General features: G+C 40.0%; 2 protein-coding genes across 3 annotated transcripts; both read left to right on the forward strand.

The window, feature by feature from the left end:
* The first annotated feature begins 603 nt into the window (after positions 1–603).
* Positions 604–25,040, forward strand: RXYLT1 (ribitol xylosyltransferase 1). 2 transcript variants are annotated; one of them, XM_038549880.1, is made up of 6 exons: positions 604–863; positions 2,088–2,243; positions 6,827–6,929; positions 17,925–18,239; positions 20,602–20,772; positions 24,611–25,040. In XM_038549880.1, exons 1-6 carry the CDS (start codon positions 695–697, stop codon positions 25,026–25,028), a joined length of 1,332 nt encoding a protein of 443 aa, XP_038405808.1. In that variant the 5' UTR covers positions 604–694; the 3' UTR covers positions 25,029–25,040. The 2 variants fall into 2 exon arrangements, with proteins under 2 accessions (XP_038405808.1, XP_038405809.1); XM_038549881.1 differs by lacking the exon at positions 604–863 and adding an exon at positions 13,841–14,110 and having other exon boundaries at positions 2,215–2,243.
* On the forward strand, positions 14,126–15,426 carry LOC102156976 (protein S100-A11-like). Its single transcript, XM_038549882.1, is given in 1 exon segment — positions 14,126–15,426. A coding segment is annotated over 1 exon segment (312 nt). The 5' UTR covers positions 14,126–14,687; the 3' UTR covers positions 15,000–15,426.
* Positions 25,041–25,400: the final 360 nt, after the last annotated feature.

The raw sequence follows: 25,400 nt of genomic DNA on the forward strand, positions 1-25,400 counted from the left end.
TCTTTACGGTCAGATAATAGATAAGTTTGTGTGCACGTGGGGAGGAAGACAGGGTTGAAAGGGGCCATGGGCACTCTGCGGAGGTCGAGCAGCAGCGCGTGGGCTCCCAATGCCCAGTTCCAAAGACGGATGCCCACACGGTAGGAAAGCCAGAGACGGGGGCGCTTGGGGGGCTCAGTGGGCTGTGCCCAGGTCATGATCCCAGGGTCCTGGGATCGAGCCCCACATCTGGCTCCCCGCTCACTGCAGAGCCTGCCTCTCCCTCTCCCCCACGCTTGTGCTCTCTCAGTCGCTCTCTCTGTCTCTCTCTCTCTCAAATAAATAAATAAAATCTTTAAAAAAAAAAAAAAAAAGGAAAAAAAGCGAGAGAAAGAAAAAAGCCTGCAGAGGGCGGGAGGCTTGGAAGGAGCTGAGAGCGGGGGCGGGGCCTGGGCGGGGCCTGCGCGGGGGCGGGGCCTGGGCGGGGCCTCGCGGGGGCGGGGCCTGCGCGGGACCTGCACGGGGCGGGGCCTGGGGTTGGGGGCGGGGCCTGCGCGGGGGCGGGGCCTGCGCGGGGGCGGGCCGATTCTGGCGACTCCCTTCCCCGCGGCCGGGGCCTGCACCTGCCCCCGGAGCCCGCAGGGCCGCGGCGGAGCGCCGGCGTCCTCCCCGGCCGGGCCCGGGGTGGCGGTGGCCGACGGAGAGCCGCAGTGGGATGCGGCTGACGCGGAAGCGGCTCTGCTCGTTTCTCATCGCCCTGTACTGCCTCTTCTCCCTGTACGCCGCCTTCCACGTCTTCCTGGGGCGCCGCCGCCGGGCGCCGGCCGCGTCTACGCGGGGCCTCAGGAAGGGGGCGGCCCCCGCGCGGGAGAGGCGCGGCCGAGGTAGGACGCCGGGCGGCCGCGGGCCCCAGGGGCGGGTCCGGGAGGGCCCGGGGCCCCGGGGGCTCGTACCTCCTGCGGCTGAGGGCGGCGGGCCGGGCCGGGCCCGGGAGCGTGAGCGGCCGTGTCGGCCCCCTGTCCCCGGACCTCGCCCCCCTCCCCGGACCTCGCCCGCCCTCCCGGGAGCTCGCCCGCCCTCCCCGGACCTCGCCCCCCGCCCCCGGGAGCTCGCCCGCCCTCCTCGGACCTCGCCCCCCGCCCCGGACCTCGCCCGCCCTCCCGGGAGCTCGCCCGCCCTCCCCGGACCTCGCCCCCCGCCCCCGGGAGCTCGCCCCCCGCCCTCCCCGGACCTCGCCCGCCCTCCCCGGACCTCGCCCCCCGCCCCGAAGCTCGTTCCCCGCCTCCCGGGAGCTCGCCCGCCCTCCCCGGACCCAGGGCTTGACCCCGGGGTCACCGGATCGAGTCCCGCGTCAGGCTCCCTGCATGGAGCCTGCTTCTCCCTGGGCCTGTGTCCCTGCCCCTCTCTCTGTGTGTCTCTCAGGAATAAATGCACAAAATCTTAAAAAGAAAAAAAAAAGAAAAGAAAAGAAAAGAAAGAGAGAGAGAAAGAGAGAGAGAAAGAAAGAAAGAAAGAAGAAAGAAAGAAAGAAAGAAAGAAAGAAAGAAAGAAAGAAAGAAAGAGAAAGAAAGAAAGAAAGAAAGAAAGAAAGAAAGAAAGAAAGAAAGAAAGAAAGAAAAGAAAGAAGAAAGGAAGGAAGGAAGAAAGAAGAAAGAAAGAAAGAAAAAAAAATCAGACTCCTCTCTCCCTCTTTTCAGAGTTTTGCACAATAAATAGTATCTGAAATAGTGTCAGAATCAGACTCCGACTCCTCTCGCCCTCTTTTCGGACTTTTGCACAATAGTACCTAAAACTTACGTTCTGCAGTCAAGTGTTCAGAGATACAGTCAATGTAAAATTGAAACTTATCCAGTGATTTTTAGAAGGTTTCGTCTGGGAGAGAGAATTTTGTGTCTCCTGTTAACATTCTAAGATCGTTCAGAATGAAGATTTAATAAAGATTAAATTCTGATTTCCTTTAATTGTACGTGTTTGACCAGTCCAAATGCAGTTGCTTTGCCTCTAGGAAAACTGAAATTATCACCCTCGTATCTAATTTAAATGGCATGAATTCATCTACAACTGCAGGTCCACCTTACTGACAAACACTGTTACTCTTTTTAAAACAGAACAATCTACTTTGGGAAGTGAAGAATGGAATCCTTGGGAAGGAGATGAAAAAAATGAGCAACAACACAGATTTAAAACTAGTCTTCAAATATTAAATAAATCCACGAAAGGGAAAACAGACTTCCATGTACAAATCTGGGGCAAAGCTGCCATTGGTAAGTTAATGTATAGAACTAAGGGATGTAAAAAGAATTTCTCAAATGTACTTTATTAACATTAAATTCAATTCATTTTAATACATTTAGTTTATTTCATTGTTAAGCATTGTGATATATTTTTTGCTTAATATTTCATTTCTCCTTTCAGTTAGACAATATCTATGTAAATACACAAACACGAATATTCTATTGTTGGTCTTTTGCAGAGTACAGCTTTATTTGTAGATACAAAGTAGAATGTAAGCATCCTTATATAGAAATGGCTATGTCAACTGAATTTTCATTATGTATGTATTAATTGGACACTTGAGACACAAGTAAGTATAAGAGGTGGCCCCTGACTTGCCAAAAAAATTTGGGAAACATTGAACTGAACAAAGTTAAACAAGGTTCTTTATTGCAGGCCATTCTCAGAGCCTTTACATGCCAGTGTTCATTATAAATGTGTAAAAAAGAGATACAATATATAGTCGATTAAACTTGAATACCCACAAAAGCATTTTTGCTCCGAGTACCATGAGATTCTTGTGTTCCAAGTTATATACTATGCTCAGAGAATGGGACCCTCAATGAGGGCTACAAGAGTCAGACAGAATTTAATGAATTAAAAGGGGCTTTGTTGGGCCTTTAAACATGAGTTGGATTTATCCACAGTGAGGGATATGGATAGAAAGGACCAGATGAGAAGAAAGTAATCAGAGAATGATGCTTTGCCCTTAGTACGTTTCATAAAGTCCTTCACACTTGCATGCAAATATACATCCTTGAAGAATTTGGCTGACCTCCAAATTTCCAGTAACTAGACTGAGGCTCCAGTCATCAAGTTCTGGCAACTTTCTTCTTTATAAGATCTCTGGTATTCATCTCATCCTTTAAATTCTCACTTCCCCATTCTAGTTTTTCATTAAATCTACATCTTAACAAGTTTTCATGTCTCCAGACTTTTCTTTTTGCAATTCAGTAAGCACAAAATGACTAGATGAGTTTTATCAAGCACTGCTTTTCCTCAATCTATTTCCCAGGCATATAGGATTCCAATTCTATTCTTATTCAAAAAGGAAGAAGGGGGGGGTGCCTGGGTGACTCAGTTATGTGTCAGACTCTTGATTTTGTTCAGGTCATGATCTCAGGGTCCTGAGATTGAGCACCATGTCCAGTCTGTGCTCAGTGCAGAGTTGGCTTAGGATTCTCTTTCTCCCTCTCCTTCTGCGCCTCTCCCCCACTTCAGGTCATGATCCTGCAGGGAGTCTGCTTCTCCCTCTATCTCTCCCCATTGCTTGTGTTTCTCTCTCTCTCTTTCTCTCTCTTTCTTTCTTTCTCTCTCTCATTCTTACTCTCAAATCAATAAATAAAGTCCTTAAATTAAAAAAGGGAAGGGGGATCCCTGGGTGCCGCAGCAGTTTGGCGCCTGCCTTTGGCCCAGGGCGCGATCCTGGAGACCCAGGATCGAATCCCACATCGGGCTCCCGGTGCATGGAGCCTGCTTCTCCCTCTGCCTGTGTCTCTGCCTCTCTCTCTCTCTCTCTCTCTCTCTCTCTCTCTCTCTGTTACTATCATAAATAAAAATTAAAAAAAAAAAAAGGGAAAGAAAATGAAGTCATTGATCCAAGCAATTCTAAATTCTAACCAGGCAAATTGTTAGGTTTCAAGGCCTGGGAATAAGCTGTAGCTCAAAATTTGCTTCTGGTCTTGCAGCTCTACGTTTGCAGTAATCCTTCCTTTGTCATAAATGGTAGCATGTGCTTGCAGCTCAGTAGTTTTATCAGCCGGTATCCTGCTGATAGGATTTTGGGAATCCAATACCCTTCTTTCATTTCAACATCTCTCTATCCCATTTAGTCTAAGCCAGCAGTGTTTCTACTGATACAACCTTTTCAAGAGCCTTGTGGGTCTCCTATGTATGTTACATGGATTCACTCCATTAGACAAGAGCCCCTCCAGGTCTTTCCTAGATAATCTTGCCTCTGTTTCTGGCTTCTTGCTGAGATGGCTGAGGAGACCCATAAATTACACACCTACTGTCCTCAAAGAACCCTCTATGTGACTGAATATTTTAACCTTTTTATCCTTTTAAGGCACTAGCAAAAAGATACTCAGCTACATCCATCACCTTCTTTCAGAACATGCTTTCCTGACAGTGAGTCTTCTCTAATTTTCCACCCTTTTGCAATTGAACAGACCAAGAATTTCCCAAATCACCAAGTCCTGGCTCCTTCTTGTTTAACAGCGCCTCCCTCAATCACTCTTTCTTCTTATATTTACTATAATCATCAAGAAGAAACCAAGCCATAGCTTCAACACTGTTTGGAAATCTCTTTACCTAAATATCCAAGCTTATCATTTACAGGTTCCACTTTCCATATAACTTCTGGACACAGTTCAGCTAAGCTTTCTGGTGCTATTATAACCAGAATCCCCTTCTCTCCAGCTTCTAATAGCATATTCCTCATTTCCTTCTGAGTCCTCACCAGCAGCACTTTGAACATTCATATTAATCCTGACAGTCTACTTAGATGTTTATAAAAACAATATAGGCTTTATTTCTATTGTGCTTTTTTCTTCTGAGTTCTCACTAGCTAAGTCACTAACACCCATACTTCTATCTATAACCCGACCAAGGCAATCTAATCTAGGATTTTTATTTTTATTTTTTTATTTTTTTTTATTTTTTTATGATAGTCACAGAGAGAGCGAGAGAGAGGCAGAGACATAGGCAGAGGGAGAAGCAGGCTCCATGCACCGGGAGCCCGACGTGGGATTCGATCCCGGGTCTCCAGGATCGCGCCCTAGGCCAAAGGCAGGCGCCAAACCTCTGCGCCACCCAGGGATCCCTAATCTAGGATTTTTAAATCATGCTCCTCAAAGTTCTTCCAGCCTCTTCCCATTACCCAATTCCAAAGCCACTTCCAGATTTTTAAGCATTTGTTAAAGCAGTATCTCATTTCCAGGCTCCAGAATGAATAGTCTCCTATAGCTGCCATATCTAGTTACCAAAAATTTAAGTGAATTAAAACAACGCAAATTTATTATCTTTTTTTTTTTAATCAAGATGTAATTGACATATGACATTATATTAGTTTCAGGTATACAACATAGGGGTTTGAGATATTATATTTTATGAAGTGATCAACATGATAATTCTAGTTAGTATCTATCATCGCACACACCCTTTTTTTTTCATGTGATGAGAACTTTTAAGATCTATCCTCTTGGGCAGCCTGGGTGGCTCAGCAGTTTAGTGCCTGCCTTCGACCCAGGGCCTGATCCTGGAGACCTGGGATCGAGCCCCATGTCAGTCTCCCTGCATGGAGTCTGCTTCTCCCTCTGCCTGTGTCTCTCTGCCTCTTTCTTTCTCTCTCTCTCTCTCTGTCTCTTGTGAATGAATAAATAAAATCTTTAATTAAAAAAAATCTATCCTCTTAGCAATTGTCATATATAAAACAGTATTATTAACTATAGTCACCATAAACTTACAATCTTAAATTTCTGAAGGTAGAACTCTCAAATGTGTCCACATGGCTGTATTCTTTTTGGAGGCTCTAAGAGGAGGATCCGTTGCCTTGACTTTTGCAGCTTCTTGAGGCTACCCACATTCCTTGACTCACAGCCCAGCATCATTCTGACTTCTGCTTCCATCCTCATGCCTCCTTCCCTTACTCTGACACTCCTTTCTCCCTCTTGGTGAGGACGCTTATGATTATATAGGGCCCATCCAGATAATCTAGGATAACCTCCCCACCTCAGCATCCTTAATCACATACAGAAAATTTCTTTTGCTATGTAAGGTAATGTATTCGTAGATTCTAGAGATTACATCTTTGGGCATCTTGGGTGGACAGGGAAGCATTATTGGGCCACCACATGTGGAAAGCTTTATCTGATTGGCCAGGTGTCTAAACACGGTTATTTTGTATCCTTTAGTACCAGGGCATAATGAGAATGGAACAAAGCATATCTGTCAATGTAAGTAAAACAGGGCCCCCAGATTATTTCATTCTGCTTTCAGAGATTTCATTCAGGTGAATTCACAGGAAAATATCAAGGGCTGCCCTGAGGAGGAAGATGCAACGGCATTTGTCTGCAGGGACATCATGCAATGAGGCATGTGTGTTCACATCAGGAGGAGTTACTATCTCCTTGATATATTGACTCTGTACGTATATATGTGAGCTCCTCTGGCTGTGTTTGGCACAAAGTCATGAATTCCCCTAGGTTGCTATAATACAGAAACCATTCTAATCATATAGTAACTTACATTATAACAGATTTCAGGTTAAAGTAGACAGTAAAAGTCCAGGGATAATTAGGGGTTTCTCAAACTTAGAGTAAGAGAAGTTATTGTCTTTAATATAACCCACATTTTGCCACATTTCACACTGACAACCTCTGAATTCTCTCTTACATTAATTGCCATATTGATACTTTTGAGCTATTTCTTAGCAGAACTGCCTGCCAAGGGACAAAAAAGGAATACAGTCTCCTTTCCTGATCAAATTATATACATGGGCAGAACATCTCATCTCACACATGAGAATAAACCAGACAGTAAATGGGTTTTTTTGTTTGTTTTTCTTTACCAGGTTTGTATCTCTGGGAGCATATTTTCGAAGGTTCACTTGATCCCACTGATGTGACTGCTCAGTGGAGAGAAGGAAATTCAGTTGTAGGAAGAACACATTACAGGTATTAATTGTGCAACATTAACATTTGCTGTGTTTCTATATAATGTTTTATATAAATACTAGAAGAAAAATAAGAGGAAAACACATTTAGAGACAGCATTTCTACTTCAATTTGTGAAGAATAGAAAATAGAAAAGTAAATAATAGTAAAAATACTAAAATAGTAAATAGTAAAATAGTAAAAATAGTAAAATAGAAAAGTAAATCTCATGAAAATAGATTTTCTCATGAAAATAGTAAAAATAGTAAAATAGTAAATAGTAAAATAGTAAAAATAGAAAAGTAAATCTCATGAAACTCTACTGTAGTTAAAGTTCACTGGAACATTTTACAAAATACTTCCTTTTTTAAGTTTTGTCTGTTTCATTTTTATCAAAACATTTATGATTATATGGGGAAGTTCATGCTCCAAATTTTGTAACATTTGGTTGTTGATAAGCATTTAATATTCCACATTTTGAAGGAATAATATATAAACTTAAAAGTACTTTCATTTTTGTCTTCTAGTCACGTTCACCTATTTTATAATACTCAAGTGGTATCAAAGCTATTCTTATGAGTTGTGAAAATTTTATAAAAATATATATGAGTTCTTTCATGATTTGATGGTATAGATTACAACTTTATTGCAATTACTCAGAAATCTGTTTTTAGATTCAGTGAAACCAATGTATCGTTAAGGCTTTTTGAGTTTTTATCTTTATAAAACTTTTATCGATGATCTCTTATTTCTAAAGCTATTTAAATAGGTAGAAAGCTGTGTGGTTAATCTCAATTTCATCTGAATTTTCTCTGCTCCTTTAATTCTTTGTTTGCTTTATACACACTTACAAAGCAATTTCATTTCATGTATCTTTTCAAAGTAATCATTCTTGAGAAGTAAACAGATTTTTATAGCTTTTAAAGATTTTATTTATTTTAAAGATTTTATTCATTTATTTTTAAGTAACCTCTATACCCATCATGACCCCAAGATCAAGAGTCACAAACTCCTCCAGATGAGCCAGCCAAGTGCCCGAAAATGGGTGAATTTTATGAAATGTAAATTAAAACATGATCTTTAGAAAGAAGATCAACTTTTTTTTCCCAACTTTTTCATAAGTAGCATATGTTAATTCCTCCTAAGAAATTAAAAATGAAAAAAAAAAAAAAAGAAATTAAAAATGAAGGTGCCTATGAAATTGAACTGTAAATCAATATACAGTAGATACATGTAGAGATAGACAAAGTTCTTTCAAGAGAAAGAATGAGTCCCAGGCTCACTTGTAACCTAATTGAACATAATATGAAGAATGTATCAATAAGGTTTTTGTGAAGGTAAATGAAAGAGAGATAATATTCAGTACTGGAGATAGAGAGAAAGGAGAATGGAAGGTAGGGAGATGTTGCAGTACCTATTCAAGTAATAGTAAAAATAATAAAACTAATAACAACAGCAAGACTTCTGTAGTGATTACTATGTGCCAGATACAATTTTAAGCCTATACATCTGTTAATTCGTTTAATCTTCAAAATAATCCTGTGAGGGGTGCCTGGCTGGCTCAGTCAGGAGAGCATGTGACTTTTGATCCGGGGGTTGTAAGTTTGAGCCCCATGTTGGGTGTAGAGATTACTTAAAAATAAAATCTTTTTAAAAATAATCCTGTGAATTAGAAACTATTATTTGCCATATTTGAAATTTAGGGAAATCCAGGCAGAGGTTAAGAAATTTGCCCAAGTTTAGACACCTAATAAGAGGTACAGCTGGAATTTGAATTCAGATACTTTGGCTGCAGTATGTGCTCTTAACTGCTCTACTGCTCAGAGGTGACAGCACTTCATCAGGCCCACTCAAAAGTTCAGTCTGCTACCCAGGTGTTCATGGACTCACACCCTGAGCACAGACTACATATGTTACTGATTCATGGTAAACACGGAGTCATTTCTTCCCTTCTGAAACGTAGATTTGAAGTACTACATATAGTTAAATCCCATATCCTGTTTCCATATTTAATCAAACAACCCTCATATGATTGGGTATTACTTGCAGTCTGTCTATATGGAAAGAATGTGCTGGTCAAGTCAATATAAGCATGTGGATTACCATTCTGAGTTATTTATTGGTGTTCTGGATTACATGCTTTGGACCTATATGTTGATACGAGCTCTTTGTAAACATAAAGTTTTATTGTAACAAAATGGATTCATACTTTTTTACACCAAGTACCCTGATAGTACTTAGAAACTCTTCCCAGCATCTTAAAGGTGACCCATACCATCTAATTCAGTTTTGGTAAATAAGGATGAATATGGGGCGCCTGGGTGGCTCAGTCAGTTGAGCATCTGCCTTTGGCTCAGGTCATGATCCTGCAGGGAGTCTGCTTCTCCCTCTATCTCTTCCCATTGCTTGTGTTCTCTCTATCTCTCTCTCACTCTCTCTCTCAAATATATGAATGGAAACTTTAAAAGGAAAAGAAGGAAGGACAAAAAATAAGGATGAATGTGTTGAAATATTTAGGTTAGTAGCCTGTGTCAACTAAAAAGTTGCAAGCCCATAAGAATTTATTAATTTTGGAGAAATAAATTATATATACTACTTGCATGAATCTAAAACTTTAATAAGCTGTTTTAAAAAAATCTGTCATGAGAGTGAACTTCTTGAATACAAAGTTCTCTTAATTTTTGGAAAAAACACTATTGCTATATGATCATAATATGAAGTCTCAGTAAAAATTTCAGAAGGAAAGGTAAACTTCTCTATGAATTTTTACGAATTTTTCTGACAAAAATCTTAGAGTTGTCCCCATAATGCATATTTGCATTTCAAATACCAGAATATGAGATTTATTTTATTTTTTAAGACTTTATTTATTCATGAGAGACACAGAGAGAGAGGCTGAGACACAGGCAGAGGGAGAGGCAGGCTCCCTGCAGGGAGCCCGACATGGGACTTGATCTGGGGACTACAGGATCACGCCCTGGGCTAAAGGCAGGTGCTAAACCGCTGAGCCACCCAGGGATCCCCAGAATATGATATTTATATGGATAATACTCATTTACTTTCAAACACCCAAATCCAATTATCTTAAGCTAAGAATATGTATAAATTCTTGAATGGGATTAGAAAAATAGAAGCCAGGAGATAGGGATGCCAGGGTGGCTCAGTGGTTGAGTGTCTGCCTTTGGCTCAGGTCGTGATCCTGGGGGTCCTGAGATGGAGTCCTGTATCAGACTCTCCGCAGGGAGCCTGCTTCTCCCTCTGCCTCTCTCTCTGCGTCTCTTATGAATAAATAAATACAATCTTAAAAAAAAGAAGCCTGGAGATGAAAGGAAAAGTAATCATTACTAATGATTTAAAAACCTGGGGTTTTTCTGGGGTACCTCGCTGTCTCAGTCAGTGGAACATGCAGCTGTTGATATTGGAGTTGTGGTTCAAGCCCCGTGTTGGGTGTAGAGATTACTTAAAAATAAAATCTATAGGGGTACTTGGTTGGCTCAGTCAGTAGAGCATGTGTGTGATTCTTGATCTCAGGATTGGGACTACCTGTAAGTCAAATTCTGGACCATAGATCAGTGCAGGTTTCAGATAAAAATTTTTACTGGTAAACAAAAACAATGTAGTTAATTTTTCATAAAGCCCATTTTCCCACTCCAGCCATGATAGCACAAGAGTGGGAATATTCCTTCATTAGCATTGAATTAGAAGGATGCCTGGGTGGCTCAGTGGTTAAGCCTCTGCCTTTGGCCCAGGGCGTGATCCTGGAGTCCCAGGATCGAGTCCCGTGTCGGGCTCCTGGCATGGAGCCTGCTCCTCCCTCTGCCTGTGTCTCTGCCTCTCTCTGTGTGTGTCTCTTATGAATAAACGAATCTTTAAAAAAACAAAATTTAAAAATCTTTTTAAAATCTTCAAACAAACAAACAAAAAACAACATTGAATTAGAAAAGTATGGAATCCTGACCATAATGCCAACCCCAAAAGTGGGATAAATTTCAGCAGCTATTCAAATGTAAAGGCTGTTCATAAGTTTGGTATACCAATTTTGTAAAACCAAAATTTTAAAAACTGCTAATTAACCAAAATTGATATAGAATCTAGTGGCTAAGATCTCCCCCCTCTGCCTGTGTCTCTGCCTCTCTCTCTGTGTCTCTCATGAGTAAAGACATAAAATCTTAAAAAAAAAAAGAATCTAGTGGCTAAGAGCCACATGGACAGTTTGCTTGTACACATATTCTTTTTTTTTTTTTAAGTAATGTGTGCACCCAACATGGGGCTTAAAATTATAGCCAGTAGATCAAGCATTGCATGCTCCATCAGCTGAGCCAGCCAGGAACCCCATCTTGTGCACTTATTCCTAATCAAGGTATTTGCCAGACTCGTAGCTGGCAAATTAGTAATCTATATAACTCAATATAACAATGGTGTATATGTAGTGTTTGTTCAGTAGTACTTGTTGAATTTAGAAAAAAATGAAATAATAATTACATTGGATTATTGGATTCTAAAAAATATATTCTGCTCACACTCAGCTTAAAACTCAAAATCTGAATGATTTCTCTGGACTTTATATATATTGAAAGTACTTCCTAGGAAGAAATATTTAACTGAACCAAGGAGAAAAGAAAAAATACTGAAAATTAGAAGTTTTGACTATTAATGTATGCTAAGAAACCTAGAAGAGTAAATCACTGTTTTAAAATTCTGTATATGAGCTCTTTAAATATGTTTATTCTTCAGTTAATGAAATTTTATGATTGATGCTTGACTAATACCCTTAGGAAACTAAAATACACCTTTCATCATGCATAAATATACTGTAATATCTCATACATAAGACCTTCTTTATATAATGTATAGCTAGAAAGTTATGGCTAAATTGAATTTTTGTAACTTGATTCATACTTTAAATGCAGTGAGAGAACTTAAATAAATTGGTAGGGCAAATAACTCCCTGAGAGAGAATTACTGCTTGTTCATTCAGCATTTCCTGAAGCCCATACTAGTTGTTCATTCTAGGCTCTTGGGATTTCAAAGTAGAAAATACTTTTCTCTGACCTCAGGGAGTTCACAGACTAGTGGTTGAAACAAACACATAAATAATTTTCATACTCCATATAAAGCGTAATGATAAGTATGTGAGTAGTCTATCATGTTAGTTGGCAGGGAAATGGAGAAGGCCACTAACCCGATCTGAGCAGAGTTGTAGAGTTGGGGGTATGAGGCCTATCAAGAAAGGTGATGATGGCTGAGCTGAGCCCTTCAAAAATTAGTAGGAGTCAGCAAAGTGGTGAGAGGAGATTATATTCCTACAAAGGCAACATCAGAAACTAAAAACTGATAAAGAGCTGTCTTGTGCATGGAATTGCAAACCATTCAGAATCCGTAGGGCATGAGACAGGGTAGGTAGCTGAGACTGGGAGTGTAGGGCAAGGACCATATCATGGTGGACCTTACGTGTGCCACATTAAGACTCTTGGACTTCATTCTTGGGCAGTGAAAAGCAATTGAAGATGATTAGGCAATATAGTGGCATTGCCATGTATGTTTTTGGGGTAGATTTCTCCAGTAGCCACGTGGAAAAATGATTTGGATGCAGGCAGACCAGCTAGGAGACTATAAGTATCCAAAAGATAAATAACTAAGCGATGAGGTAAGGAAATGGTGGTAGGGTTAGAACCAGAGACAAGTTCGAAAAATATTTTTGGGCCAAACTTGCAGAACTTAGATTATTGGATACAAGGATGAGAGCAAGAAACGAATCTGACAACTCCCCAGTTTCTAGCTTGTGCAGCAGGATAGCTTGTGTGAGATCAAAATAACAAATACAGGGATGGGAGCTGGTTTGTCCTCCCTTCTCTACCCAGCAGCACCTGCCTGACCCCCTCTTTCTCAGCAGGCAACCTTTCCCCCTATTTCCTCAAGAAAATGGAGTGTATCCGTGATTATCTCCCTTAACTAGCTCCCCTAAAGTTTACCTACATAATCTCTGTCTCACCCAACCTTAACTCTCAGTGAGATTGCCCTGGCTCAGGGTTAATTCCCTCCACCTGTGCTTCCCCTCTGCCTCTTCCAGCACCTTCCTTCCTCAATTACTTCCTTGCTCTCCTTCATCCTTAATCTTTTACTCACTATTGCTTTCCCACCTTCTCATCCAGACCTTCAAGAGTATCTGCATTCACTGTCCCCAGTTCCTTCTCATTTACTCTCAACACATGGCAGTTCAACTAACAATACACACAAAACTATTTGAATACACACACACTACAATACACACATAACTATTTGAATCCTACGGGATTTTTCTTTTACCTCCAAAATTTCTTTACCCAGACCTGTGCTTCCCAGACTGTGTACTGAGGTACCCTGGGGCACACAAATATTTTCTTAAGACTTTATTTCTAAGTAATGTCTACATCCACCATGGGGTTTGAACTCACAACCTCAAGAATCACATGCTCCACCGATTGAACCAACTGAGTGCCCAAGCACCACAAAATTTTTTAAATCTTTGCAGGAAACACTCTATTACTTCACATTTGTCAGACACCATGCAAACCACCAGCTCGAGGTAGTTCACAGTTCCAACACTAGATCACCCTACATTTATTTCAGTGATGCCACATCTTTGTGGAGCTGGGTTTTCCATGGTTGCTGTGCTGAAATTCAGGTACTGTGCAAAGATCAACGTGGGACAGGCAGTGATAGTGGCAGTATCCTTTCTGACTCCAGGGTTTGAGAAGTTGTGTAGTGCTCAACAGGTACACACATCCATCTCATTATTATCTGTGGTTAGTTGAGAATGAATTAGGAATTTTTTTCATTCGGTATGTGAATATTATTTTTTAAGTGACTTCTAAGCAGTTAAGACGTAAATACTTATTTAGTTGTTTGGACTTAACAATTTAAAATTACTGAACCATTACTCATTTCTTCAGCTTAAGAGGCCTTGAAAAAAAATCACTAAAACACTGAAGGTGCTGGGAACAAAGAAAGTTTAGGAACCTCGAATTTCCATCTCCTCATCTCTGACCCTGTGACTTACACCGTTACCTAAACATGACCTCGGAGGTCCAGAAAGCCAATTCAGAGCACAAGGGCCAGTGTTCCTGCTGCTGGAATGCAAGAGCACTCCACAGAGAGCAGTGGAGAGTCCAAGATGAGTCAGAGGAGCCCTAAATGGATCATACTTCATTTTGTTCACTTATGTGAGTCAATAAAATTAGAAGTATTCCTTTCACATGAAAGTGAGACTTGAGTATAGCTTATGATACTATTTTACGACTAAAGCCACGTGTTAAAACACCTATTGTAAACTCCCAAATTAATGGCATGTGAACAGAAGTTTTGCCATGTCCTACAAAGTTAATACCATAAAAAATTATCTTTTGCTTTCTTCCTGTGCAAATATAGCAAATTTCTAGCCATTAGAGATCTTTGTGATAAAAAGGCCCAAAACATTCTAAATTTTTGAAATTCTTATAAGATATAGTTTAACTCTTCTGACTAAATTGAAATTCTTATAAGATATAGTTTAACTCTTCTGACTAAATGTCTTCTTCCATTTTAACCTGTTTCTGATTGGGTTAAGGTTCTAAATGTATTTAAAATACCTAGTACCCAGGTGCACCTGGCTGGCTTAGAAGAGCATGCAACTCTTGATTTGGGGGTCATGAGTTCAAGTACCAGATTAGGTGTAAAGATTACTTAAAATAAATGAATAAACTCCGGTAGGGCTGCCACCCATGGGGCCACAGCCTTCTTGCCCGCCCACTCCATGCACACATGGCAAAAATGTCCAGCCCTACTGAGACTGAGCAGTGCATCGAGTCTCTGATTGTTGTTTTCCAGAAGTTTGCTGAAAAGGAGAGTAACAACTGCATGCTCTCCAAGGCAGAGTTCCTAACCTTCTTGAATACAGAACTGGCTGCCTTTACAAAGAACTAGAAGGACTTTGGTGTCCTTGACCACATGATGAAAAAGCTAGACCTCAACTCTGATGGGCAACTGGATTTCCAAGCATTTCTTAATCTTCTCGGTGGCATGGCCATGGCTTGCCATGACTCCTTTTTAAGGTCTACCCATTTCCAGGAGTAAATCTAAGGAACTTCTTGGGCCTGGCCTCCAGATCACCCTCCTTCCTGCAAAGCAGCCTCCCAATCATCACTTTTCCTCACATCCTACATGGGCCCTGGCCCAGAGTGTCCACCGCCCTTTGCATCCAGTCCTGCTGGTACTTAATAAAGGAATAGTGTTGTGTAAAACACAGTTAATAAACAAAGTTTTTAAAAATTCAGTTCTCAGATTTTCCAAGTTCATTTGTTTTTAAAATTACATCTTTCTTTTTTTTTTTTTGATAGCTTTGTAATAAAAAGAATAAGTGGTTGTCACAATAACTTGGAAAATTCAGAAGATGTTTCCATCACTCATAAAACCACCGTGTCCATAATTCCAAAAACAGGATTAGACCACATTTCATCATGTATACTTCCAGTCTTTTTTCTATGTATCATATTATGTAATTAAAAATGTAGTACAGATACAATATTGTTTTGTTGCTTTCTCTCAGATTAATAACATGTACTGAGCTCCATGGCCAATATTGTATTCAGTGCTTTACAATAATTACCACCTTTTATCCTCACAATCCACTGTTTTTCTCCAACTAAACTAGTTCTCCTTCCCATGTGTAATCTCATTCTCCTTATATACCCTTAAATCACAAGCTTACCTGCCTCTCTGCCCTTGTTCATATTACTTATATTTCCTGGAATACCTTTCAACTTTCACCTTCCTCTACTCATGTCCCTTTCATTTAACCTACTTTAGCAATTTTATTCTGTATCACTTAATATAGCATTTAATATATATTTTCATGTTAGTGTTTACTAAACTGTAAAACACTGTACAGGTGTTTATTATCTATTATACACCTATATAAAGCAATAAATAGAAAATAGATATATCAATTGAAAGATGCTTTACACCTCAAAGCCATACCCTATAAATAATGCTTTAACACAATTATATCAAGGATGAACAATGATAGATAAAAATATATGTCTCAGGACAAAAAGACTCATGGTATTATCTTTTATCAGGACTATAAATTATCCTGATAAAAATGTTCTTATCTAGTTAGAAGTTAAAATGGAATATTATTAGATAACTGTCAATATTATCTGATCTAGTAAAATGTTTTATGTTTTTAAAAAAGTAACACAAGCTTCGGTGTGGCACTCTTTAAAATAGTTTGAGCATATGAGATATATGCACTTAAATGTAAATAACTAAGTTTGAAGCCTGTCTCTACAATTGCCTCTCTAGTGTCTACTAGCTTTATGTAAGTCATGTAACCTCTCTCAAAATTTCCTTTTCTTCCTTCATAAAGTTGACCTAGGGTGGGAAAGGAGGGCTGGAAGATTTCTTGTACTCTAGGAATTATGCCTGCCTATAAATCTAAATCTAATTTCACCTTTAGATTTATATGGTAGTTCATATACTACCAATAATAAATACTTTAAACCTCTCCTATCATCACGATCCCTAAAGTATTCTCTAGCCCCTCAGATTCTGCAGATTCTCTTAAATTGCTAAAAAAAACATTAAATCATTGGCCACCTCCAATGCCAGGTCCCGTCCCAGGCAAATACAAAACACAGTTCTCATCCCAGTAGGTTACTCTCATTGTACAATAAGGTCATAGAATCCACACAGTACCCATACACACAAACAAAATATATATTTAGGTTTGGGGTTTTTAATAATATCTACTAACTCTAGTATATTTATTAAGCATAGTGTCATGGAAACAACTTAACCTCTAAGTAGACATGTCCCGATTCACAACTCAGTGATGCCTCACTAGGTTATGCAACTTCAGCCTGATTTCCCAAATGCAGGGTGAGGACTAACGTGCTCTGGCGAGCTGTTGGAAGATAAATGACAACCTATGCAGAATGCCTATCTGTCATGTTTTTTCTCCTACAATAATAAGCAATAAAAGCAGAATTTCAACATCTTTTAACTAAAGACTCTGGGTTATGGGGCACCTGGCTGGCTCAGGCAGGAGAGCATGCAATTCTTGATCTCAGGGCTCTTGAGTTCGAGCTCCACATTGTAGAGATACTTAAAATCTTGTAAAAAATAAAATTAAATTAAAAAGACCCCAGACAGTTATAAAGAAATGGTTGAGCAGGTCGTAGAGAATTCAGGACCATTATGGCTAATTTTAACATAGTTTAAAACTTTTTTATATTTAATACGTATTAATTTAAAATAATTCAGTGGTATTGGTTGTTCTAAGCACACAGAATATAAAAATGTGAGTTATGAAACATGTCTATTACAACTTTTTTCCAATACAGTAAGGAACAGAGAAAAATATATTCTCATTTACCCATCACGCAGAACAAATTCTAGCTCTCTGTCATATTTGCTTCAGATACTTAACTTTCCTCTTAAAAGAATTAAATATTCCCTGTAAAAAGGAAGCTTTCTTTGTACTATTCCCCAGTTCCTTTTCCCTTCTTCCTGGTAACCTCCACGGATGTGTAGAATGCCATCCTCCAGTTTCTCAATTCATCACTTACACTTCATTCAGATAAAGAGCATAACAGTCACTCACACCATAAAAGAGATGAGAACTACTGATTTAAATACCTTTCCAGGAGGAACTATACATATAGAGTTTCACACTCAACTGTGAATAGTTTACTAGCTTAAATTCTAGCCACCACTTATTTTGAATGTGGTTAAAAGTAACAACAAAGCTACCACATTTCTGATTGCCATGTGCAATTGACCTTCCTACCACCAAAGCTCCCCATTAACCCACAGCCATGATGTATCCTTCAAACTTGTTCAAAAAAACTTGTGTTATAGAAATATGTCTCTAGAAAGAATACAGATTAAATCTCATTGTAGATTTTATATAAAATGATTAAAAACTTCTGATCTCAATTACCTTTGTTCTGTTTCTCTTTATCTCTTGTTCTTGTTTTGTTGTTTTGTTTTTAACAGCTTCATCACTGGCCCAGCTGTAGTCCCAGGGTACTTTCCCATCGATGTGAATAATGTGGTACTCGTTCTAAACGGAAGAGAAAAAGCTAAGATCTTTTATGCCACCCAGTGGTTACTTTATGTACAAAATTTAGTGCAAACCCAAAAACTCCATCATCTTGCTGTTGTGTTGCTTGGAAACGAACATTGTAATAATGAATGGATAAACCAGTTCCTCAAAAGAAATGGAGGCTTTGTGGAGGTGCTTTTCATAATATATGATAGCCCATGGATTAATGACGTAGATATCTTTCAGTGGCCTTTAGGAGTGGCAACGTAAGTACAAAATATTATTACGTATTTCTAGACCTAAGACCTGAATTTCGGAATCAGGAAGATTGTACTTTAAATTTGTAAAAAATGTAGTTCTGGGATCATCTGGGAAGCCCAGTACAATCTTTTCCATGGAAAAAATATGATTTGGCCTCATGCTTCAGTAGTAATAATGATGTTTTTAAAGTACTTTAGTTTGGGGGGAGGGGTTGCTTTTTGTTTTTGTTTTTGTTTTTTGAGAGAAAGAGACAGAGTGAGTGGGGAAGAGGGGCAGAGGGAAATGAGAGAGAGAATCTTAAGCAGGCTTCATGCCCAGCACAGACCCCAACTTGGAGCTGGATCTCCCAACCCTGAGATCATGACCTGAGCCAAAATCAAGAGTTGGACACTGAACTGACTGAGCCGCCCAGGCACCCCTAGCATATTTTAGCATTTGATAAAGAAAGCAGATAAGTTAAAAATCCCAAGGCATAGGATGAATGTTCAGGTTTATCAGTAGTGCCCTAAAGAGATGTTTAATAGAAAATGGCAGACAGATCTTAAAACAACTACAGAGTCTATATAATTTATAGTAAAAACAAACAAAAATCTTACTGGTAAAGCATGTTAAATCAGGAGCATAGCATACCTTTGGATTTGAGAGGATCATAATATGCTCAGATCCGCCACTGAGACTGATTGAACTTGCACAGATCTCTTCTATAATAGTAGGAGTTAATTAAGAATTAACTAAGGCTTCTAAATATGTCTATAAAGTCTTTCTATAAAATGGAAAGCTCATTTTTTATCTTTCTGTTAATAGAGAGTTTTTAATTAAGTTGACTCTAAGGTAAGTTAAACTTAGAGCCAGCACTAGTACATAAACTTCCCAAGGCCAGGCGTTTTGTCTCTTGTTCTCTGTGTCGACAGAGTCTAAAACCAAGCCTGCACAGAGTAGACAATGAAAACTTGTCAAATGGATGAATTACAAAAAATCTCGCTATCATGCTTTTTGAATCAGATATTCATTATTCATTCTCATCACTTGTTACCAGATGTGGCCTTAAATTGCTGCTTAATTGGCTACACAGCATCACCAGAGAAGCATATTAACAGACATATTTCCTGGCCTACCCTGTGGTATTCCAACTTAGTAGGTTTGTGGTAGTATCAGACAAAAAGGTTTATATTAAGTATAGCCAGATATAAGACCCTTTGAAAATTCTATCCCTTGAGTAGAGCTCATTGTAAAATGCTCTTTCACAATTTCATTTTACAATTTCATTGTAAATTACTCTTTCACAGTAACACTATATAGTCTGTTCATACAATTTCCATACATTGAATGGAAATTCTTTGTAATTCTGTGTTTGTTGGACTAGACCAATTTTTTTTTTTTTTTAATAAATCAGTGGTTTTCAACCAGAAGCTGTTTTGTCCTCCAGGAGACATTTGACAGTGTCTGGATTTTTGATTGTTACAAGTGGAAGGTGGAGGCGACAGTGGCACCTGGTAGGTAGAGGCTGGCCAAGGATGCTGCTAAATATCCTACAAGGTAGAAAACAGGCTCCACAACAAAAAATGAACTGGCCCAAGATGGCAGTAATGCCAAGGTTGAAAAAAACGGTTATAGAATATTACATAAAGCTTCTTCCTTATGGGAAGCTTGTATGTCAGGCACCCAGTTTGGTGTCTGATTGTTTCCAGATGCCCATAAGAATAGGTCAGTTGCGACAGGCCTCTCCTGTTGGTATGCAAGGGTTTTTTTTTTTTAATATTTTATTATTTTTTTAAAGCTAGTTTTTGGGCAGCCCGGGTGGCTCAGCAGTTTAGCGCCACCTTCAGCCCAGGGCATGATCCTGGAGACCCAGAATCAAGTTCCACGTCGGGCTCCCTGCATGGAGCCTGCTTCTCCCTCTGCCTGTGTCTCTGCCTCTCTCTCTCTGTGTCTCGAATGAATGAATGAATGAATGAAATATAAAGAAAGAAAATTGGAGCTCTTTCCATCACCTGGCTAAAACATTCATTAAATTATGATCTTTATAAATGTGGATTATTTATACTTTGAAGATCTTGAAGTCAACCTTCCTTGACTACAAGTGTATGGAAGTTCAGGTGTATAAAAAAACAAAGCATTTCAGGCACTTAGTCTCTACAGCAATTTTGTAAAAGAGGTCAATTTAAGGTTTTTTTGGTTTTTTTTTTCAGTCAGTAGATTCAGGGACTTTTCCAAAGTAAGCATGGAAAATTACAGTTTGGGGTTTAAAAAATCATACTTGAGATCTCTTCTCTCTGTATCATCATGCTACCTATGATGTTAGGTTATATGATAATCTGCCAATCTTGTTGTCATATATTGTTAACTCATATGTACTTATTTTTGTAGATACAGGAATTTTCCTGTGGTGGAGGCGAGTTGGTCAATGCTGCATAATGAAAGGCCCTACTTATGTAATTTCTTAGGAACGGTTTATGAAAATTCATCCAGACAAGCACTAATGAACATTTTGAAACAAGATGGGAATGATAAGCTCTGTTGGGTTTCAGTAAGAGAACAGTAAGTTCTTATGTTTACTTGATTCACCTGTTTTGTTCTCCAGTCCGAGAGTTGCTTTTTGTAGCAGCATACGTTTCTAAAAAGACATTGTTAACTTCATTAATACCAGTCTTTTTCCAGAAGATACTTCTATAACTTCGGTAATTAAGGCTGTGTAGAAACTGGATTGTATGCATTTAAAGTGGGGAGAATCTCCTATAGCTGTGGTCCACCCTGAAGAGGAATGCTAGGAACCATCTCATGCAAATGTCAATTGTTCAAGATGCCTCAGTTGACAATAAGGTCTTCGGTTCACCCCTGAGATGTTCAGCGGACCGGTTTTTCAGAGTTCCAAGAGTGGCATGAATTAGTCCTCACACCTTCAGGAAACTGACACCACCCTGAGGACAAGAGAACAGGACACAGTATTCTTTGAATCCCCAGATCTAACATAGGCCCTTGCACAAAACAGGCCTAGGATAAATGGGGAGCGGATGGATGGATAGATGGATGGATGGATGGATGGATGGATGGATGGATTTAATAGGGTCAACGTTCCTTCATCTTTTGCATGGTTATCATGAAATAGGTATTCATGGATTAAAGGAAGAAATTTTGGAATAATGCCTTTTGATTTTAAATAAACAAATGCGTTTTCATGTGTAGAGTCATCAGAGAAGAAATGCCCTTCCAGATCTACAAATATATTCATTGTAGCAGATACTCTCTTTTTGAAAGCATAACTCCCAACTCTAACAACCGAGATAGTGTTACCATGCTATAGCCAGTCAACATCGATTTTTCAGGCAACTGCTATATGCCAGAAACTATCTTAGCCATAAAGAATACAGCAGTGAACAAATCAGGCAAAAGTCCACGCCTTCTTAGAACTTAAATGTTTGTTGGAGGAGACAAACCAGGAAAATATATCGTTGTCAGAAGATGATAGATGCCATGGAAAAACAGTTCAGCAGGGGAGGGATGTAGAGAGGACTAGGGACCAGGAGTGGAGCATCTGCTGTTGTAGAATGGCCACAGAAAGCTCGAGTATAAAAAGTCCAGGCCTGAAGAAGGTGCAGGCCTGAGCCCTGTGTCTATTTAGGAGGAGAGTAGTCTGGGCAGAGGGAAAGCAAATGTAAAACGCCACCAAGGACAGTGTCCCAGGAAAGTAATGAATGAAGCCAGTGCAAAATATCAAAGTTGATCACAGGAATAGACTTATTCTTGTAATTCCTCTAACAACATTGAGTCAGGAGGTGGAGTAGGTGTCCTCCTTGCTTCTCATTGCTGCTTCCAGACCATTCTCCCTTTTCCCTCCCTAAAACCTCCCATTGTGAGTATCATGTCAGCAGACAAAACCGTTCATTGCTCTTCCTCTTTGAAGTCATTTACTGACCCTGGGGTTTACCTCCTTAATTCTGCGGAGAGTTTAGTTCTGGCACATTCTCACTCTCTCCCATGTTACCCCAACCTAATTCTTGGTGATTCCAAATCTACATAGATGGTCCTTCCATCACCTCTGTCTTACAGTTCCTTTACCCCCAGTCTTCCGTCTGGTTCTCCACCTGGCCTCGGCCATTCAGTGTCACGCTCATTTCATCATTTCATAGACCTTATCACACACGCCTCATCTTCTCTGTGGTCTGAAGTTCCAGCATCTCTCTCTGTAACCACGATTTTTCTATCATTCCAGCTTACTCCCTGTATCTATCTGACTATAACAGTTCAGCTGGGATTTATAATTCATTGTTCCTACCACCTTTTCACTGTCCTTTACTCACCTCATCTTTACTTCCTTCTTTTCCCCACTTAAATGTCCTGGTCAACTATGACCGATATACATCCAACTCCCTAGTTCCCTAGTGTAGCAAACCCTAACTCCGGCTAAATCTAGCTCTCTTACCTGGTCCGTACCTGCACCACGCAGCCAAACACACACACAGAGAGAATTGTGCCAATAGACCTGGCTTTAAATACATGACCTCATGGCACCTGGTGTCTCAGTCAGTTAAGCGTTTGCCTTCTGCTCAGGTCATGGTGTTGGGGTCCTGGGATCAAGCCCCACATAAGGCTCCCTGCTCAGTGGGGAGTCTGCTTCTCCCTCTCCCCCCACTCATTCTCTCTTTCTCTCTCTCTTTCTCTCTCTTTTTCTCTCTCTCTCTCATAAATAGATAAATAAAATCTCTTAAAAAAATACATGACCTTGGGCAGCCCTGGTGGCGCAGCAGTTTAGCGCCGCCTGCAGCCCAGGTGTGATCCTGGGGACCCAGAATCAAGTCCCGCAGGCTCCCTGCGTGGAACCTGCTTCTCCCTCTGCATGTGTCTCTGTATCTCTTTCTCTCTCTCTCTCTCTCTCAATGAATGAATGAATGAATAAATAAATAAATAAATAAATAAACAAACAAATAAATAAAATCTTAAAAAAAAATACATGGCCTTGATTCTCAAGTGCCCAGAGTGTCAGCAATCATGTTTCCATTGTCCATGTACTCCCCCACTCTCCTACAAGACTGTTTTATACCTTCTTCTCTCTTCATTACGTTGTGACCCTATTGCCCATTTCACTGAGAAATTAGGAACAGTCAGGAGAGAATGTCTGGCCTCTTACCTGCTGCCCTTGGCCCTGTACAGTCTATTCTCAACACGGGGGCCAGATTAATTCTGATAAAATTAGAATTAGGGGTCATGTCAGTCATGCCTCAGATCACAAGCCCCCATGATGGGATGCTCTGACTTCATCTCCTATACCTCTCCCCTCGGTTACTCTGCTTCAGACCCTCTGGCCTTGCTGTTCCTTGAACTTGCCAGGCACACACTGTCTCATGGCTTTTTTTTTTTTTTTTAAGATTTTATTTATTCACAAGAGACACATAGAGAGGCAGAGACCCAAGCAGAGGGAGAAGCAAGCTCCATGCAGGGAGCCCCATGTGGGACTCGATCCCGGGACTCTAGGATCACACCCTGGGCCGAAAACAGGCTCTAAACCACTGAGCCACCCAGGGATCCCCTCTCATGGCTTTTATACCTGTGCTGCCCTCGGTTGTCCCCTCAAACGTCTGTGTGGTTTGCTGCCTCACCTCTAGCTCTGTGCTCAGATGCCCCTGCAATGAGACGTTCCCAGGTAACCTATTTAAAACTGCAATACTGCTGGCTAAGAAACTCCCTCCTCACTACTCTGCTTTATTTTTCTTAATAGTACTTAACACCTAATAATATACTGACCTGACTTGATTATTCTCCATCTCTATCACCAGAACTAGAATTTAAGCTTGATAAGGGCCAGATCTTGGAGGGTGGAATAGAGAAAGAAGAACCAGCACTCAGAAAATACTGGCTGGGGGTCCCTGGCTGACTCAGTTGATAGAGTGTGAAACTCTTTTTTTTTTTTTTTTTTTAAAGATTTTATGTATTTATTCATGAGAAGAGACTCAGAGAGAGAGGCAGAGACACAGGCAGAGGAAGAAGCAGGATTCCCACAGGGAGTCCGGTGCAGAACTCAGTCCCAGGACCCCAGGATCACAACCTGAGCCACCCAGGTGCCCCAAGAGTGAGACTCTTGATCTCAGGGTTGTGAGTTCAAGCCCCACACTGGGTGTAGAGATTACTTAAAATTTTTAAAAATATTGGCTGGATTCACATTCATTCAGAAATTTTATGATGACTATTAGATTTAAACGTGTCACTGTATACTCTTCAAATTCTTAAATATTTTCAAAAAATCTATTTGGGCAGGATTTTATTTATCTCTCTTGCCTGTCATCTCTGTAATGTGTTTGCCATTCCCCGTAGCTGGCATTTTCTTTCATGAAAGACATACTTAAGTAAAGTGAAAACTAAGTTGTTTTCCTGATTTTTTTAGGTGGCAGCCTCAGGAAACAAATGAAAGCCTTAAGAATTATCAAGATGCTTTGCTCCAGAGTGATCTCACATTGTGCCCGGTAGGAGTAAACACAGAATGTTATAGAATATATGAGGCTTGCTCCTATGGCTCTGTTCCTGTTGTAGAAGATATAATGACAGCTGGCAACTGTGGAAATACGTCTGTTTACCGTAATGCTCCTCTGCAGTTACTCAAGTCCATGGACGCTCCCTTTATCTTTATTAAGAACTGGAATGAACTTCCTGCTGTTTTAGAAAAAGAGAAAACTCTAATTTTACAAGAAAAGATTCAAAGAAGAAAAATGTTACTTCACTGGTATCAACATTTCAAAACAGAGCTAAAAATGCGATTTACTAATATTTTAGAAAGTTCATTTTTAATGAATAATAAAGGGTAACTGTTAATTATCTTCTTGAGCTAAGATCTGATTTTTTAAATCATTTCTAATACTCTGTGTGTGTGTGTGTGTAAATGTTCTTTGAGGTACCCTTGTAGATCCTAGATTATGTATATAATGTTGACTAAGTAAGTGCTCCCTTATTGGGCCAATCCTTCAAATGAAGTTAAAATGTTACTCACACTCACTTTTACAAAGTCAGATGGTTTAATGTTTATCAGTTCTTCTCATCCATTCAGATCCACTCTAAGGTAGCAGCATTGTGTGGTGGAAAGACAGCTTTGGAGTCAGAACCTGGGTTAAAACCTTGCCTCTGCATCTACTGTCTGGGACTTTGAGGAAGCCATCTAAGTGTCCTGAGTCTTGGTTCCT

The sequence above is a fragment of the Canis lupus genome, chromosome 10 (genome assembly GCF_011100685.1).
Source record: "Canis lupus familiaris isolate Mischka breed German Shepherd chromosome 10, alternate assembly UU_Cfam_GSD_1.0, whole genome shotgun sequence".
Taxonomy (NCBI): Eukaryota; Metazoa; Chordata; class Mammalia; order Carnivora; family Canidae; genus Canis; species Canis lupus.